Consider the following 18,887-nt stretch of genomic DNA (forward strand, 5'->3'; position numbering starts at 1 on the left):
TAGATATGATATGCAAAAATGGGACCTCGTTGATCAAACCTAGCATTTTGTAGGACAAATATTTTTTCGGCTAATTTAGATTATTATTATAAGAATTATAAATAAAAAAACCAGTTAGTAATGAATTTTTGATAACCACTAAATCAACAAATTATGTTCTCATTACCCCTGTTAGCTACCACTTACGAAATTTTTGTACTAGCTAATGTTGGGCGTCTCGTCAAAATGAAGCTACTGACGAAAATTTAGCTTGTTAGTAATCACTTACGAAAAAGGGCGAGGGATCCCGGTCTAAGAGCCATTTTAATAGGCAACATTTGACAGTTCAACATAATTCAACAACGTAACCTAGTAACGACGACATAGAATAACATGATATTTCGTTTTGTTAGAACTGCACATTTGCTTAACTTTTTTCAATTATGATTACATATTTATAATAATAATGACCGATACAAGTAATTTTAAGATTTAATTCTACTGATAAACCATACTAAACATAATAAACAATTTCTGAATTGAAGAACTGACGTCGCTACAATTTTGTGTCAATAAACCTTTTTTCTTTTTAAATAGCAGAGACGTTACTCTAAAAATCGAAATCTGACATCTAGAATCGAATGCATTGATTACTTGTGAATAAAAATCATCATAAATTAATAAATTCGATTGACAAATGTTTCAAATCCGTATCGATTAATTCACTTTAATCGATGTTTTTAAGCAGGTTACCTCTCTTCGAAGATAAAATTGATAGACGTCAAATGTTGCCTATTAAATTGGCTCGACTATAACTTGGCAAGTTGGTGTGAAAGGGATAAAAAAACATACAGGCGTCATTCAAGGTCATATTTTCTTGTGACAAGTTAATGTTCATAGTGCAATCTCCAGTGTATTAGTTATAAGCTTCTTGGTAGTCACCATAGTAAAATTATGGCAACTCTCAGTTTGTCAATATGGCATGTGTGTCAAAAAATTGCGTCGCTTCGAATATTGTTGCTTGTTTAATACATATTTTCCCAATATAAAGAAAGTAGTGTATTGTGCAAAATTGCAGAAGTGTTTGGAAACCAAATTGTGGCATAAAATTTCACAGGCAAGTTTATATTTACGTTATTTACAATATTCTTGAATACTCTTGAAATTAATGCATTTACCTGTTTAGAATAATTTTAATGGCAAAAATCGGCAAATTTATCATCATTTTAATAAGCAGTCATGTTAAATATGTTCTTTTCGTGATACTTTCATAATTTTAGTATATTTATTAGCCTATATCCGTCTCCAGGGTCCCAACTTTCTCTGTATCAAAATTCATCAAAATCGGTTTTGCCATTTAGGCGTGAAGATATAACAGACAAACAAACTCACTTTCACTTTTATAATATTAGTATATTAAGTTACTAAAGTTCAAAAATACGAAATAAAAAATGCTTAATAACGCTAAGAATTTCCGTGCATGATTGTACACATGCGCAGACTACTCTGCCGCGATAACTAAGAATGCAGTAATCGCAAAATGGCGGTTTTGAGATAAACGCGGGAAAGACATTTTTACATATTTGAGGAAGATGTTTATATTTTATAGCCCTTGAAATCTATCAATAAAATTGGAAAAATACAAGCTTTACAAAGATAATTATCTTATATTTCATAAATTGGTATATCCATTAATAATGCGTACTGTGAATGCGTATTATTGCGTTGAGGTTTAAGCATCAGGCCAGGCATCAACGTGACGTGCACACGTTGTGGCAAGCAATCGCGGAATGAAATTGTGTCATCAGATTGAGGGTTGAATGAATCGTGAGTAGGGAACGCTCAATCGCGACTGCAACAAATTGTGTCAGCAGATTGTGGGTTGTGTTGAACCGTGAGTAGGGCCTTTTAGGTCGTGTAGATCTACGTCCATTTTCAAATATGGCCGAAACGTCAAATTTAGTTCATACATTCGCCGCGGGACATCTTTCGTGGCTACTTATCTATTTTATTGATTAAACTGAAAAATTAGTTTAGATTTCTAAAATAAAAGCACGCCTATATTACTTGCTCTGTGAAGCACGCCAAGTGTCTAGATAAATAGGTATATATTTTAATGTTCATACAACTTTCTCATTGCGTTGAAGATATTCTCTCATGTCTGGGTTGTCTTACTTGTGTGAATACGGTGGATCTGATGAAAGCGAGTCTGAAGAAGTAACAAAGAAGTAAGTTGATTTGATACATTTTCACTGCATATTATTTTCTGAAATATGGATGGATTTTATTTGATGGTATGAAATTAGGTTTGTTTCTATTTTTTGTTCAATAACCCAGTAATTACATTCAAGACGTTGATTGGGTTCAAAACTAAACCTGAAAAACGAATAAACGATTTAGTACCTATTTGTTTTTTATTTGAATTACCTTTGTTCATTTTTAATTACAGACCAAAATTACCGCCTCCAGATTTAAGTAAAATATCTACTATTCCCATTGATAGTCATCTTGATGATCCAGATCAACATAATGGTCGCCTTCGATCATTTCCTCATATAAGAGGAAATTGGGCAACATATGCATACATACAATGTAAGTTATAATACATGATTTTTTTATATTTTTCTTCAGCCGTCTACAAATTATTGTGTTAATTGGTTTCTACTTCTTAACTTTAACGGCTTAAAATATTAGTCAGATAAAATAGAATCGGGCATATATACTAGAATATATTTTTTATCAAATCATGGTATACTAGTAGTAAGTAATGCATAAAGTAGTACTGAATTGTTATATATGGCTATGTATAAATGTACTGATTTTTATGACACACAACAGATGCACAGTTCACAGTACAAAAAATGTTAAGCTAATTATTTCTTTGTATCGTAGATCCACAATATGACAATTTAAATGAGTTATTAGTGCAATTCAAGGAAGTAGTAAGAACAATTAATGAACCCAGCTATTTATGTGATAATTTACATATCAGTGTGACTAAGACCATTGTATTGAAGTATCATCTAATCTCAGAATTTACTACATCTCTTCAAGATTCAATTAAAAGTTTAGAAAGGTATGTATTATTTTTGCACCTATTCTATTTATCTAATACTGACTTTTTTATGTCTGAATGCTTAAATATTATGAATTATACTCTCAATTATATCACATTTTATGTACAATACTGCTTAGGGGTGGTTTTAAAAAAAAATGTTCGTTGCGTAATGGAATTCCACCCAGAAAGAAAAAAACAATATTGAAATAAAACAAGTTGTAAGCTAACGAGTTATATTATGTTTCAAAAAATAATGAAATTTAATATGATATGTTTCTAATTTTTTACGAGAAATACATATTTTAAGGAGGGATGGTAACTAAAAAGTTCCGTTACGTCACAAAGTTTAGATAGGTATTAAAACTCACTGGTAAATCAAATAAGTTTTTTTTTTATTATATTTAATTTTAACAAGAACAGTCTTCAAAATCACAAACTTATAATTAGTAATACAAATAAAATCAACTTTTTTTCTACGAAAACTATTCCTCTACGTTACTTTATGGCACGTTTCATTGCACAGTCAAGCCTCTACTTTGGCACTTTTCTATAAAATATGATATAAAAAATTATGTTTCATAAAACTTTTAAACAATATTATTATAAACAATTTAAGTCAGAGTAGTAATCTTATGAAAATATTTTTAAATTAAATCTAAATATCACCATGAAAGTAGGACAAGTGACGTTAATAGAACAAATCGTCACGTTTAGGAATTATAAGGCACAGTTTACATTACTTAGAATTAATCAACTTTAAAACAATACTTACTTAACAACAATCAAGTAAAGTCATTAATTAAAACACTCTAAAATAACATTTTGAGGAATTCTTAACACATACGTAACGTAACATACGTATTTTTAATAACGTATGTCTTTAAAATCGTAAAAAAAATATAAAAAAGTCATTATTATTTTTTTATTAGTGGTGATTCGTTCGTAAAATAATTAAATTATTTATTTGTACGAACGAATCAACGAATCAAGAAGTCGAATAAGAGAACCATTTAAGACAAAAATTTGTGAATGATGTAGTACCACTACATGATATGCAAACCCATTTGCTGCACACCATACACTTTGCCATTTCGTGCAGAATGAAACTTTGGCGAGTTTTACAAACATGACATGGAAATGTTCTCGATGTAGCATTACGTTTCCCTATTATTATGTTCTGATTCTCAACTTTTACTTGTAATATCTTACTTGGGTTTGATTGGGATTTATTGGCGTATACTTCAAAGGGTATGTTCTGGGTCTCAACGTTCTCTTGTAAAATCTTACTTGGGTTTGATTGGGGTTTATTAGTGTATTCTTCAAAGGGTACGTGAAGGGGTTTGAGCACCTTTACTTTTTTAATGGGTGACGTAAATTGCATAGGACCGCAATCTAAATTTTTGTGAATTCCTTTAACGGTCGGTGGAAAATGAGTTTCAAGTAAAGAATATTTTGGAGAAACAACACGTGGTACGGCTTCTGTACCTTCCAAAAAGGGACATTCATCAATAAGGAAATCGGTTTGAAGCTGTGATATAGACGGTTCTGGGCTTGAAATTAAGGATGGTCCTGGATCTGCACTATCAAGAAACGAAAGGTTTGATAGCTCATTAATCGTATCATCACTTTCAGGTTCTACAGTAATTGATTTCATCTGATCTGTCAATAAATATGTTTTGGGATTATAGCAGCTGCACAAACCTCGCATTTCACCACAGAAACAACTCAATTCACGGTATCGGATCTCATGGGGTTGAACAGAAATTATTTGATGCAATTGCATTGTTCCAGGTACGGCGCGCAAACCATCAGGGATAAGTTTTTTAAAATTGTGTATGTCACTATCCGAAACGTAAAGACACTTTACAGACTTCATAATATTTGGCAAAACATGACACGCTTCAGTCGCATTGGTAATATCATGACCATACGATATTCTTTTGTCAAGCTGTCTTTTTACTGATCCTCCGATGCCATCTGCCATACTTTTTCCATGTCCGGCTTCAGAGAATGACCAGGTTGAGTAGGCTAGATTTAATTTCTGTGTGAATAAATTAAGCAAATAGAAATTTTTTTTCTGTCTATATTGCGTGCTTGGACCATCGGAAAAAAAGTGGATTATTTGTGCGTTTGGAAACTCCTCTTTGGCCAGTTTTAAAACAGGCATAAGATGTGCCCAAATGGCATGAGGCTCGTGACAGTTATCGTCGGACACCGTAACAAACGATTGCGAACGCTCATTTCCAAAAATCACACCACAATGCAGACTAATTGCATTTTTCGACGCACCAAAGTGCATCGACTGAATTTCTTCGCTGTATTTGCATTCATAATTTTCGGAGAAATCACACAAAATACCAATTTCTTCCTCTTTCATATTAGTGACACAAGTTCGATACTGACGTTGCTGTTCTCTCCAATTAAAGCAATGAGTTTTAAATGCAGGCAATTCTTTTTTAAACTCCGCGATAAGATCTAGTACAGTACCTTTTATTTGTTGTTTAGTAGTCTTTTTTGTCGTCATTTCTTGGCCTGATTTTACATAGGTATGAATAACCCTACCCCATTTGAACCAAGCTACCTCATCGTGCAATTCATTGTATTGAATTTTAGCAATTTTGCATTGATGACATTTATTGTACATGCAGTTAAAAGATTTAGTGTCACATGCGATTTCGTTTAATAGCTCAGTCATGCTTTTGTGTGATATGACTCCTTTGAGTTTCAGAGCATTAAACATGAATTCTATGTTACTGTGCTTGATACACATACATGTGTTTCTGGTTGTTGCACTTGGTGAAAGTACGTAATATGGCTTATACCTGAAGAATGTAGTAAAGCTATGCTTTCCGCCTTCATCTTTATAAATTTTATAAAGATTTTGCATGGTATCGACTAGATATCTGATCTGCACTTTTCTTTTATTCTTAGTCCTGGTTTCACGTTTACCTGCAGTGCTTCTACTAATATCATCACGATTGTAGAACTTCTCCAAGTCCTCCACAATACTCTTGTTCAGAGGTCTGCTATTGAAATTGGTTTTCCTTACTCCACCTTTAAGTCCCAACAAGTTTCGTTCCGGTTTTGTGTTCATTTTGTCACCTATTTTTAATGCTATACTTTTAATAACTCTTTTTTCTGGATTTTTTTTGGAATCACGGTATGTTTCGCGTATCGCCACTTCCATTACTTCTTGCCGCGCCTTAAGCTTATCGTTTTCAGTCTCTAGTAAATGCATTTCCTTTTCGTGTTGTTTTTTCGCTCGGTAGAGCTTCTTCCTTATGCTGTTTAGAGCTGTTTTATATTTTTGTATGTTGTTAAGAGCGATCGTATAACTTTTACTCATTTTTTTTAATTTTAATTTAAGTAAACGAGGAACTGCATTGCCTGCTGGCTGTTGTTCCGTTGGAGCCAACTGCTGTCTAGCTGCAGCCTCCCCTTGTCCTAAAGACTTCTTCTTTTCTTTTTGTCTTCTTTTTTGTTCTCTCCATCGCTTACGTCTGGCGTCTTTTTCTTCTTCAGTTAATTCTTTAATTTTTTTAAAATGCTTCTTCAGTCTTTTAAGTTCCTTTTTTTTAAATTTCTTTTTTTACTGGGTCCTGTTTAATTTTTTCTCGGTATCTTTTCGACCGCTCCGCTGCCGTCAACACCATAATCTGGTCTAAAAAAGAAATATTTTAAAGCTCCATAATTTATATACATATCGAAAAATAGTGATTATTACAAAAATTTCTAACTGTTCGATCGATTAAATTATTTAAATTAAACCTTAATGCTTTATACAATTACTTTTCACTAAAAATAATCAATCGAATATGGGAGGAACATATACAGCCAAAAGATTGGAATACAGGGATCATCTGCCCAGTGCATAAAAAAGGTAGCAAGAGGAAATGTAGCAACTACCGCGGAATTGCTCTGTTGCCAACAGCATATAAAATCCTGTCGTACATATTGCTGGATAGACTGGAACCCTACGCGGAAAAAATCCTCAGTGATTATCAGTGTGGGTTTCGTCGAAACCGAAGTACGATCGACCAGATTTTCCTGCTCAAACAGATCATGGAAAAGAGGTGGGAATACGCTCTGAGCATGCACGCGCTATTTGTGGATTTCGAGAAGGCTTACGACAGTATTGATAGGGGCGCCCTGTTTGCAATTTTAAAGGAACTTGGAATTCCAGCCAAACTGGTGGACTTAATTAAAACAGCTATTGGAGACAGTAACATGCGAGTGAGGGTGGGCAAAGAACTAACAGAAGAGTTTGCGGTGTTCACCGGATTAAAACAAGGCGATTCTCTGTCGCCTGTGCTATTCAATTTGGTACTGGAATATATCCTGCGGAAAATGCTTGCATTGGACTGCGGAGTGTTACTAAATGGAAAGCATTTGGTGATTGGATATGCTGACGACCTCGCATTGCTTGGTGAAAACCGTGACGAAGTGGGTAAAGCCGCTGAGACCTTAAAACAAGAAGCTGAAAAGGTCGGACTAAAAATAAACGGAAAAAAAACGGAATATCTCCATATGAAGCGCTATAGGGACACACGAACTCAACGCCAAAACCTACAGGTTGGAGATACGACGTACACGGGAGTAGCTAGCTTCAGATATCTGGGTTGCACGATAACGGATGCACACACTAGAGAGGAAGAAATTAAAATCCGCATACAAAATACCCTCAAGTGTGGTGCAGCCTTGCATAAAGTCCTCGTGTCCAGGCTTCTAAGTAAAAAAACCAAACTGCGGATATACAAAACGGTTATAAGACCAATACTTACCTATGGTTGTGAAGCCTGGACCCTAACCCAGAACGAAGAGCGTAACCTTTTAGTCACAGAACGAAAGCTTCTTAGGAAGATCTTTGGTCCTATCAGACAAGAGGATGGAAGTTGGAGAATCCGGAAGAATGCCGAATTAGAAAAACTCATGGCCGAGCCAAATATACTTGGGGAAATAAAAGCGCATCGCCTGCGTTGGCTTGGTCATGTAGAGCGAATGGGTGAGGAGCGAGGTCTGAAGAGAGCATACTTGGGCCGTCCCTCGGGCCGTCGGCCGGTGGGTCGACCCAAGTATCGCTGGCGCGAACAAGTGGAGAGGGACCTGAGTGCGATTCAAGCCAGTGAAAACTGGCAAGTGACCGCTCAGGACCGGGGAAGGTGGAGAGTTCTCGTCTCGGAGGCCAAGACCCACTTCGGGGTTTCAGCGCCACAGGAGTAAGTAAGTAAGTAAGTAAGTAAGTAAAAATAATCAATCAATCTCTCAACAATTTAAAAACATTTTTTTAATGTCAAATTGTTTTGATTGTAAAAACTATATCGACATGACTGTGTAAACCATGCTTTAAAATTCCACTACGTCACATTTGGCGTTCCGCTAGTACAACACGTAGCGTAATGGACGTGACGTATGATGGCTTCACAAAAACAAACTCAAGAAATCAATAGTTAAACTGTAATTTAACGAAATGGTCCACTTAATTCCGATTAAAGACACTTTTTTCTAATTAGCTATGAAAAGTTATAAATCAAACAAACATTACTTACTTAATAAAATCAAGTTCGTAGTGGAAATTGCGAACAGGACTTCGTGACGCCCGACCGCTCACTCTCACTGTTTAGACAAAACTGCTGTCTTTTAACAAATATGGCGGATATTCACGTTCTAAAATGTTGCTAACACTAAAAAAATACTCTTAGTTCATTCAATTTTCTACTCAAAATCAGTAAAACAGTGTAGCGTATATGGAATTTTCCATCAACGTTATTTTGAGGGACAAGATAAAACGTGTATTTTAAATAATTTTGTACTCTAGTACCCTATGAATTAAGTTTATTATTCAATTTAGATCATATAATCCTGCCAAATTACATAAAATTATTGAACAAAAGGTCGGATATACGGTGATATTTTACGTTCGGAACTTTACAAAACCTGCGTGGGACACGTAAAAATCATCTTTCATCTTCCTAGTAATTATTAATTTAATCAATATTCCACAGACTTTCGTACTTCTCAAGATTTTAATAATAAATTTAAAACGTATTTTATCGTTTTCTGATTAAAACACTAAGTTTGAACTGCATTTGCCTGAAGAATAGAGGCTTGAAGTCTTAGGACACGCAATTTTCGTATGAACATTTTTTTTGAAAAAGACCCTTAGGTACTCTGATAACCACATGTATGTAAAATCTAGATATATGAGTAAATTTTTTTTTAATGATAAACAAATATTTTTATAACATTCAAGATTCGCAAAATATACACATTAATTTGTAACATTACTTAAAAGTTTATAGATAGAATTTATTTAAGTATGTACAAATCATGACTCATCAATCAAACTCATGTTTTTTATTGGTTTGAAAAAATAAATTAATTTCCTTTCTAGTTTTGAACTGGGATTTCAATCTGTGGCGGTGTACACTAATGAGGAAAAGACTCGGACATTTCTTGCATTAAAAACAGATCATTTCAGTAAGAAGTATCTTTTAAAAATAACTGAAAGTATTGATGCGGTGCTGAGTGAATTTAGCTTACCCAAGTTTTATGAGGTAAATATAAAGTGAATTCATTTATGTCATGTAGTCAATAATAACAAATAATGATTGTTAAACATTAATCCATGAAAATTCAAGATTTAATTGTTAACCCATTGAGCCCCCAGCAGCCCGATCGGGTCCTTGACACAATAGATTTTCTATTGTGTCTGTGATTCCGGGGGCTGAGTTAGGGTGCCATCAGACAGACTGCATCGCAGCAACTGCGCGCGGTCGATATATATAACTGCAAGCAGTTGTGTGTTCGACTTCATGCTGTCATGATATCAACTGCACGCAGTCGGCTGCAGTCGAGTGAAGTCAATATCAACTGCATACAGTCGCGCGTTCAACTTCGCGCGGTCGGCTGAAGTCGGGTAGCGTCGCCGCATGCTGTCCACCGCTACTGCATACAGTTAGTGTGCAGTCAGTCAAAGAACCGAACGCAAAATAATAGCAAAATAATATTCCGTATGGCAAAATAATAGCAAAGGATCAATCCACATTCGTGGTGTATTTTGCAGTTTTTTAATTCGGTTATATCGCCGGCGGCGGCGGCGCCGTAATAATATTAAGAGGCCTACACCACCGAAACTAGCGCCACCGAACATTTTATTTTTTTACTCCTTAACCAGATCAAATTTAAAAAATCTAGCTCGGTACTTTGCTAGTATATTACTTGTAGTATTTTTGGTATTACTTTTCACTATTCTAACTGTTCATTATTCTAGAGAACTTTTGATTACCGCCAAAAGTGGCCACTTTTGGCGGTAATCAAAAGTTCTCTAGTTCGCTAGTTTCGGTGGTGTAGTCGCCTTAAGAGACGTAACGTGTATGCTTCCATTTCGACGTCAAACCTTACACTAACTCTTGGCCTACATGCTTGGTTTCGACTGCGTGAAGTCGGACCCGACTGCAGACAACTGCGTGCAGTTGAGTATAGCAACTGCGTGCGGTTACTAATGCGACTTCATGCGGTTGTTGTGTTGCAGTCTGTCTGATGGCAGCCTTATTAAAAAAAAAACGTGAAATATTTTTTATTGAATATTTTAAATTCTTTCAGGATCCTTCATTTCATATGAGTATTTTATGGTGGAACGGTGACTGGAAAAACATAATCTCAGAAAAAATTGAAGAGTTAAATGGAATTTTGATGAAAGACAGTGAAGTTGCTCTCAATACTGTGACTATAAAGAAAGTGGACTGCAAAGTTGGAAACAGATTTTATCAATTTTGTTTAGATTGCAATGGAGGATAAACACAACAATAGAGTTTATATTAATCCAAATTATGCAACTTCGAAAGGGAGAAATAGCATGCCATTAAGTCAGCACAATACAATATACATTAACCAAAATTTTGTGAAAAATAATGAACAGACAAGTAATGTAAACAAAATTTTTGTGAACCCACATTTCATAAAATCTAAGAATTTTATTAGTGAAATGAGAACATTACATGAAAACAATCTAATTGATAATCAAACTGTATGTTTCAAGCCAGCAGTCCCTTTAGAAGCTTCTTTAGAGTGCTATAATAATTGTTTATACAACTTATTGCCCAATCAAATTCCTGAGCCATCTAGAAGTTTAAGTTTTCCTAATAATGTGACAGAAAGCAGAAGTAATGAAACTGGGGTGAATAAATCTCGCTATAGCCTAGTTAGGAACAGTTGCACTCAAATAAATCAATGCAGCAACTACAAAGTTGATTTACAAGATACACATAGTAAGAAAAACAATACTTTACAATTACCTATTGTTAAGTCCAGGTATCATTTAATAAGAAAAAATGTAGCTAACACCCCAACTTCACAATCTCAAACAAAATCAAGATTGAAAATAAATAAATATAAAATGATAACCATCAATAATGTGCAAAAGAGTAATGAAAATAACGTTAAAGAGAAAATAACTAAATTTGTACCTTTCAAAAATATATTTCCAACTGAGCAAAAACTCATACGAAACAGTATTTCAATGCAACCACTTTTGAATCGTAGTTTATTAAGAAGTCGTACTTCAATACATATTTTAAGACAAAATCAAAAACTAAGACGAATTTATACCAAACAAAGGTATAGGGCTGCAATTGAAAATATAAAAGGCAAAACCAAAATAAATAATATTCCATGTCCATTATTTTCGAAGTATGGAAAATGTCTCAGAAATATTAAAGGTAATTGTGAATACCTCCATAACAAAAAACATGTAACTTTGTGTAGAAAATTTTTAAAAGGTATATGCCATGATGATACGTGTTGCTTTTCCCATGAATTGTCAATGAAAAAAATGCCTACATGTAATTTTTATTTAAAAGGCATTTGCGTCAAAGAAAATTGTCCATACTTACATGTAAAATTGAGTGAAAAAGCAAAAATTTGCCAAGATTTTGTGCGTGGATATTGTGAAAAGGGTGAGAATTGCTTATTTAGGCATATAAAACCAATGATAAACAGGAAAAGTTTACAGTCAAAAGTATCGCCAAATAGTGTTAAAAAAAATTTACTGTTAAAAAAAGGAACTCAAGAAAAGGTTTACAAAAGAATTCCTCTAAATACTTCAGAAGAAGATTCCAAAAACATTGCCGAGGTAATTCTTGATAGTAGATATTTTAAAGAAACTGTTACTGAAGAAATAGATAACTGTAATGTGATAAAACCAACCAGATGTAAATTGGGTGATTTACCTTCTTTCATTAAATTACTATAATTGTGAGATTAGTTTGATTGACTGTCTGAGTATTGAGAGCGATTTCTGCTTTCATAGATATTATTTTATTAAATATTAAAATAGCTTCCCATTCTGAACCTTATTTGTGGTCTTTAAAAAAATATTTCAGTTTAAGTTCATATACCTGTTAATTTTTTACTGCAAGAATGTTATTTGATGATAAAATTATAAAGTAAAAGAATTTGTTATATTTATTATTTTATGTACCTATGTAATTTTAATTTAATGTTCTAATTTTACTATGTATATTCCGCTTCTTCGTTCCCGTTGTACCTGAAAGTATAAGTAGGTACCATAGAAATCTAAATAACAAGACACTAGAAGTCGTAAGCGCGCGTGACCTTGTCGCCACTAAGGTGACTTCCAAGCCACCAGTGCGTTCGTCGCTGTTCAGTTGCTCTCGAGACGTGCGAGTGTAAACATGGTGTGTTTCAGCATTTTCCATTGCGGAAATTCTTCCACAAGATGTAAAATTACAAATAAAGGAATAACATTTCATTGGTATGTATTTTTTTTAGATATAATGCCGTTTTTTCCTTGCTAATTAAAGAATATTTACAAGTAATACGAATGTCAATAGGGAATATGCATAAAATTTTAAATGGCCTAAAATATTTTTTTCTCGAATACTTATTATCGTAATATTATAATGAAAAGGATTTTTTAAATAATATTCAAAAAGTGCAAAATAAGAGAGCGAAATTCAAACTTCCAAAACGCGCCACCACAGGTCGAACGAAATGTGACGTCATCTGATACGACATTGTATTCATCACTCCATAGTAAACAGTAAATACTAAGGTAAACACCCACTGGACGTGTCATGTGACGTCACGCAAAGCGCGCGCATAATGGTGGCGTTTGAACTGCTTAAATTTTTTAAAAGTTTTGAATTTCATTTTTAAAAATATCTAGAGTATTTTGAAGCCCATTAATATTTTCTTCTACGTTATAAAATAGTAAACTATTAATTTAAGACAAAAAAGAAAAACATAAATATTCCCCAATAGCAATTTAATGTCACAGTCGACTGTCCTTATTATTACGTTTAACAAAAAATTCAACCTTGTTTCTATGTGTTAAGGTGATTGCTACGATCTGTTCCCAGCCAATGTCCCGCTAGATGGCGCTGAATTCTACATTTCTAGTTTATTTGAGTTTTTGCGTAATTGGAAAAGATTAAGGTCGTAGGAATAGTCATGGCGATTACTGAATATTATATTTTATTTAAATATGTCATATCATTGCCTTAAAATCCACCCAATTCGGTAAAACCATGCGTTTTAACATCTGTCATTGCATACAGGGTCGTTTACACACACAGACGTATACAAAAATGATAAAGATTGAACTCTAGATGGCGTGAATGTAAAACAAGTTTGGCGTGTATGTATTTGAGTAGTTAGTAGCATATTATATTCTGAATTTCTGATCCATGCCTATTCACTCAAAACTACCTAATAACACTAATGATTTGTAACAGTAAATTATTTCAATAGGTAGGTATTTGAACATTTCCCAACAAGACGTAAGAATAATTATTCGTAGGTATACAAGATACAATAACAAATCTAATACACTATTTATTATTTTATTATTTACTAGCGGTCCGCCCCGGCTTCGCCCGTGGTACATGTTTACGTTTTCTCTCCATAAGAAGTAAGAACCATCCTCGTACTTCAAGGAATATAATAAAAAAAGAATTATCGAAATCGGTTCAGCCGTTCTCGAGTTATGCGCTTACCAACACATTTTGCGATTCATTTTTATATTAGACTAGCGGTCCGCCCCGGCTTCGCCCGTGGTACATGTTTACGTTTTCTCTACATAAGAACCATCCTCGTACTTCAAGGAATATAATAAAAAAAGAATTATCGAAATCGGTTCAGCCGTTCTCGAGTTATGCGCTTACCAACACATTTTGCGATTCATTTATATACCTATATATAAGATTATGTGAAAATAACCAGGAAGGTGAAAAACATATTTACGAAAACATAGTAACATATGGCTGTCGCTACAATAATTATATTTCAATTTTATCTTTTTATACCTAGTAGAACTGGCCGACGAATAAAAAAAATCGTATTAGAATACAATATATTACGGAACAAAAAAAGGATTGTAACTGAATTAGGTAGGTATGTTTGTTTCTGGGCGCACCGTTTTCGACGACGCGACGCGACGCGCGACGTAAGCGTATAGGTATAGGTACCTACTTTGCTAAAACAAACTAATAAAATTGTGTGTCTGTCTGAAAATTCGGAAAAGCATATTTTGCAAGTTTGTGATTACTTTGATAGTTTACCGATTTATAATAATTGTAATTGTAATTGTATAATATATAATTTGCAATGTGGTGAAATTTCATAAAAATCACGGGCCAATTTTTTGTTTTGAATCCCACCGAAAATATAATTGCGTTATTAGAATAATTAATTACTATACCTACCCACGATCAATTATTACAATATAGTCTCAAATGCATACTAGAGAAATATTGCAATTTGATTCAATTAAAATGCATAGCATACAAAAATAAATTCACAACACAAGAAATTCCGCGCGCAAATCATAGCGCGTGTCAATGAAATCAAGAATGTTTTATATCAAGCCGACGCGGACGAGCGACGACGCGACGCCGAACAAAAGTACCTACGACGGACGACCACGCTTCGAGTTGCCAAACACACAGCCAAACAACAATAATGAGTAATAAATTGTTTACAAAAAAAACAAGTTTTCCATTTTTCTGTATGAGTAGACAGAACTTCAAAACGCCACCTGCTACGATTTATATTATGAACGATGGTTATAAAAATAAAAGTTATATTTGTTGGTGTAAACTATTTTATTGATCAATAATTTTGGAATTTAAAACTGTCAACATTGATTACAATAAAACGCAGTTTTATTTTATTACACTATTGTTTTTTTATCAAAACATGTATTTGAAGTACCATATAATATTATTATGCTGATCCAAGCATTTTCACTCAAAACTAATATCACTAATGATTTGTAAAAGTAAATTATTTCAATATACATTTCATAACCAACAAGTAAGAATAATTATTATTATTCCTACCTACAACAACAAACCTAAAACACTATTTACTATGGGAAAATAACCAGGAAGGTGAAAAACATTATATTATTATTTACGATTTCGACGCACTCGACTTTTAGTAAAATATAGTAGGTAAACATAATATTATGGTTTTGATTTTTGCTACTAGTATAAGAAAACTGCGTGTTCAAACTACTTGTTTGTCTGTCTGAAAATTCGGAAGTACTTTGGTAGTTTACCGATTTATAATAATATTGTATATATCGTTGTTTAAAAAATATTCAAACACAATAAAATATGATATACTGATTTATCACTGTTTTCAGTGATGAACTGATGAGTCAATGTTAGCCACTATACTTTCGTCATACGTGTGTTATGTGTATGATTGATGTGATTTGCAACGTGGTGATATTTCAGAAAAATCACGGGTCAAATTGTCCCACCGAAAATATAACTGCGTTATAAGAATAACTATACCTACGATAAATTATACATAATACAATATAGTTTCAAATGCATACTAGTGAAATATTTTATTTGAATCAATAAAATAAAAAAAAATAAAAAATAATAATAATACAAAAATAAATTCACAACACAAGAAAATCCGCGCGCAAATCATAGCGCGTGACAATGAAATCAAGAACTTTCGAGCCGACGCGGACGCGACGCGGACGACGAAGGAGCCTAACAAAAGAACCTACAATCATAGGCGGCTCGTGACAAAATTGTATGGCCGTGTTCACTTGAAATAAAACAACGAAAATAGGTACCTACAATAGCGTTAGCAGTACAAAAAAAATGAGCACCACATTATAAATGTCTATTTAATATTTATACACTAAAAATTATAGAGTATTTCAAAACGAATTCAATTATTATTTAGCAATAATTAGAAAATCCCCGAATTTGCATTCGTGATCGTATTCATAGTGTTTGTCTACACTAATATTATAAAGAGGAAAACTTTGTTTGTTTGTTTGATTGTAATGAATAGGCTCATAAACTACTGGACATTTTACCAATGTTTGCAAGTTTGTGATTACTTTGATAGTTTACCGATTTATAATAATTGTATACTTATATCATTGTTTAAAAATATTCAAACACAATATGATATAGGTACTGATTTATCACTGGTTTCAGTGATGAACTGATGAGTCAATGTTAGCCACAATACTAATCACTTTCGTCATACATGTGTATGAACTATGATTGATGTGATTTGCAATGTGGTGAAATTTCATAAAAATCACGGGCCAATTTTTTGTTTTGAATCCCACCGAAAATACATATATTACTAATTGCGTTATTAGAATAATTAATTACTATACCCACGATCAATTATTACAATTTACAATATAGTCTCAAATGCATACTAGAGAAACATTGCAATTTGAATCAATTAAAATGCATAGCATACAAAAATAAATTCACAACACAAGAAATTCCGCGCGCAAATCATAGCGCGTGTCAATGAAATCAAGAATGTAATTTATATCAAGCCGACGACGACGCCGAACTAAAGTACCTACAGTACCATTTACCTTCAGTGTACAATACAGTTTACAGACCTACGACGGACGAACAATAATGAGTAATAAATTGTTTACAAAAAAAAACATAGTTTCTAAGGTCATTAGTTTTATTTTATTTTATTGTTATTTTCTTTGAACGATTGGAAATGAAATTACTCAATTTTTACATAGAACTTTGATTTATTAGAATTATGCTCATTATGTATAAGATAACGAACGCGAATGCACGACATCTAGCGCGTCTTATGTCTAAACATCGCCTTTCGTTTAGACATTGACGCGCTAGATCTGTAATAAGTATATAGTCTATGCGCTAGATGTCGTGCTTTATGTCGTGTTTCGCTTGGCAAAAGTCACGCACACTACTGTAGAAGTGTCAAATTTTTCCGGTATTTTACTGTTGTTTTTCTAAGTAAATATTGTAAATTATTGATTAAAAAGGTCGAACGCGCACACATTTCATTATAGAGAAGTGATAAAATGATTAGTTTTAAAGAAATAGTGTCTGTGTTAAGTGTTTAGAGGTAATCAAAAATGTATGGAGGGACGGTCGGAACATCCACCTTAAGGTTCAAAGTTATACTTATCTATTGAAAATTAACGCCCTCTGTTGTAGAAAAGCCGAATTTTTCGTATTTGTATTTTCTAAATTAAACCGTAAAATCGTGCGTCAGGGTACATATTATTATAATGCTGAATTTATTATATTTAAGTTAGTTTTCACTAAAACGAAGCTGTCCAATAAAAGGCATAGTTTACTTGTGTGTTGTTTGCTTGCTTGTGTTTAGCTATCGGTTTAAATGTGTAGATTTTGGCCTCAATGGTTTTCATACTAATTATGATATTATAGCAGTTCTATTGAGTTGTCATATAGATTTCTATGATAAGGGAGCGTCCATAAATTACGTTAGGTGTTTAAAGCTATTGCATAGCTTCTATCGCGGGCCTTGAGCGCGGGAACCGAATCGAGAAATTCCGTAATTTTTTGACCCTCCCTTCCCCCTGGTGAGATGTCGTGAGATTTTATTTAACCCCCTCCCCCATCCCGTGCTTTTATTTACGACAAGTTAAAACTAGTAATTAATATTGCTGAAAGTTATAAGTGTAATAAAAATTTAACAATAGAATACTTAAATCGTAACCGTAAGATTAAAATCTTAAGCATGTAAGTACAATAGGCATGACGACAGTATCCATAAATGATCGTATTAGTGTTTTTAAGGGAAAATGTATAATAAATAAATTCAATATAGTGACTTATAAATCTTAAAAACACTAAGATTAATGAGATTATCAATAAAATAAAACATTGAAATTCTGCAGTTGGCCATTTTGACTAAAACACGCGTGACGTCACGCTTAAGTAAACAACTCACGTCAGATGTATTTTGTTGTTATCCGTTCACTACACCGGGCGCGAGGCGCGTGGGACAGTCAATTCACCGCGTCTAGAAGCGGTTGCGGTGCCTACGACGCGTGTCCAACAAAATCTGTATTTATGACCTCAAAGCGTTGGCAAACACGATTGATCTTATATTTATTTTGTTCACTATTTAGTAGGCTACATAATAATTAACCTTTTCAGCCATTACTGTTGCCATTTTAAATTTTATTAGAGTACAAAGTCAAAAAATTGTAGAAAATTCCGTCATATTTGCGTTTCAATTGATTTAGTACGAATTTGGTAGCATATGTTGTGGATCTATATGTTTTTATTCTTATAAGTATCGTTAGTGCCTATTATGTTACATTATGTAAGAAACAAATCTTATTTCGAATAAAATATGAAATTATTACTTAAACTTTTTGAACAAACTTCACTAGTAGCAAACGGCCAACTTTGAACTGAGTTTCCGACGCAACAACTGAATGATTCCTAGCGACATCTAGCGAAAAGTATAAAAAAATTTAACCGAGAAAAGGAGGGAATATCGCGTTATACTATTTCCAACGTATATAAGCAGGACA

At 33.4% G+C, this 18,887-nt stretch overlaps 2 protein-coding genes across 2 annotated transcripts; both read left to right on the plus strand.

Annotated features, from left to right (window-relative positions):
- Positions 1–1,917: 1,917 nt before the first annotated feature.
- Positions 1,918–10,834, plus strand: LOC123694649 (U6 snRNA phosphodiesterase). Its single transcript, XM_045640144.1, has 5 exons — positions 1,918–2,207; positions 2,429–2,571; positions 2,872–3,055; positions 9,429–9,591; positions 10,640–10,834. Exons 1-5 carry the CDS (start codon positions 2,137–2,139, stop codon positions 10,832–10,834), a joined length of 756 nt encoding a protein of 251 aa, XP_045496100.1. The 5' UTR covers positions 1,918–2,136.
- Positions 10,824–12,806, plus strand: LOC123694637. The gene has a single exon (XM_045640127.1). The coding sequence runs from the start codon at positions 10,824–10,826 to the stop codon at positions 12,285–12,287; it is 1,464 nt and encodes a 487-aa protein (XP_045496083.1). The 3' UTR covers positions 12,288–12,806.
- Positions 12,807–18,887: the final 6,081 nt, after the last annotated feature.

The sequence above is a fragment of the Colias croceus genome, chromosome 9 (assembly GCF_905220415.1).
Source record: "Colias croceus chromosome 9, ilColCroc2.1".
NCBI lineage: Eukaryota > Metazoa > Arthropoda > Insecta > Lepidoptera > Pieridae > Colias > Colias croceus.

Excerpts from the sequence above, each read along its gene's own strand:
- LOC123694649 (XM_045640144.1), top strand. The coding sequence starts at position 2,137 with ATGTCTGGGTTGTCTTACTTGTGTGAATACGGTGGATCTGATGAAAGC. Across the intron at positions 2,572-2,871 it reads AACATATGCATACATACAAT|ATCCACAATATGACAATTTA; the intron begins GTAAGTTATAAT and ends TTTGTATCGTAG. Across the intron at positions 9,592-10,639 it reads GCTTACCCAAGTTTTATGAG|GATCCTTCATTTCATATGAG; the intron begins GTAAATATAAAG and ends AAATTCTTTCAG.
- LOC123694637 (XM_045640127.1), top strand. The coding sequence starts at position 10,824 with ATGGAGGATAAACACAACAATAGAGTTTATATTAATCCAAATTATGCA.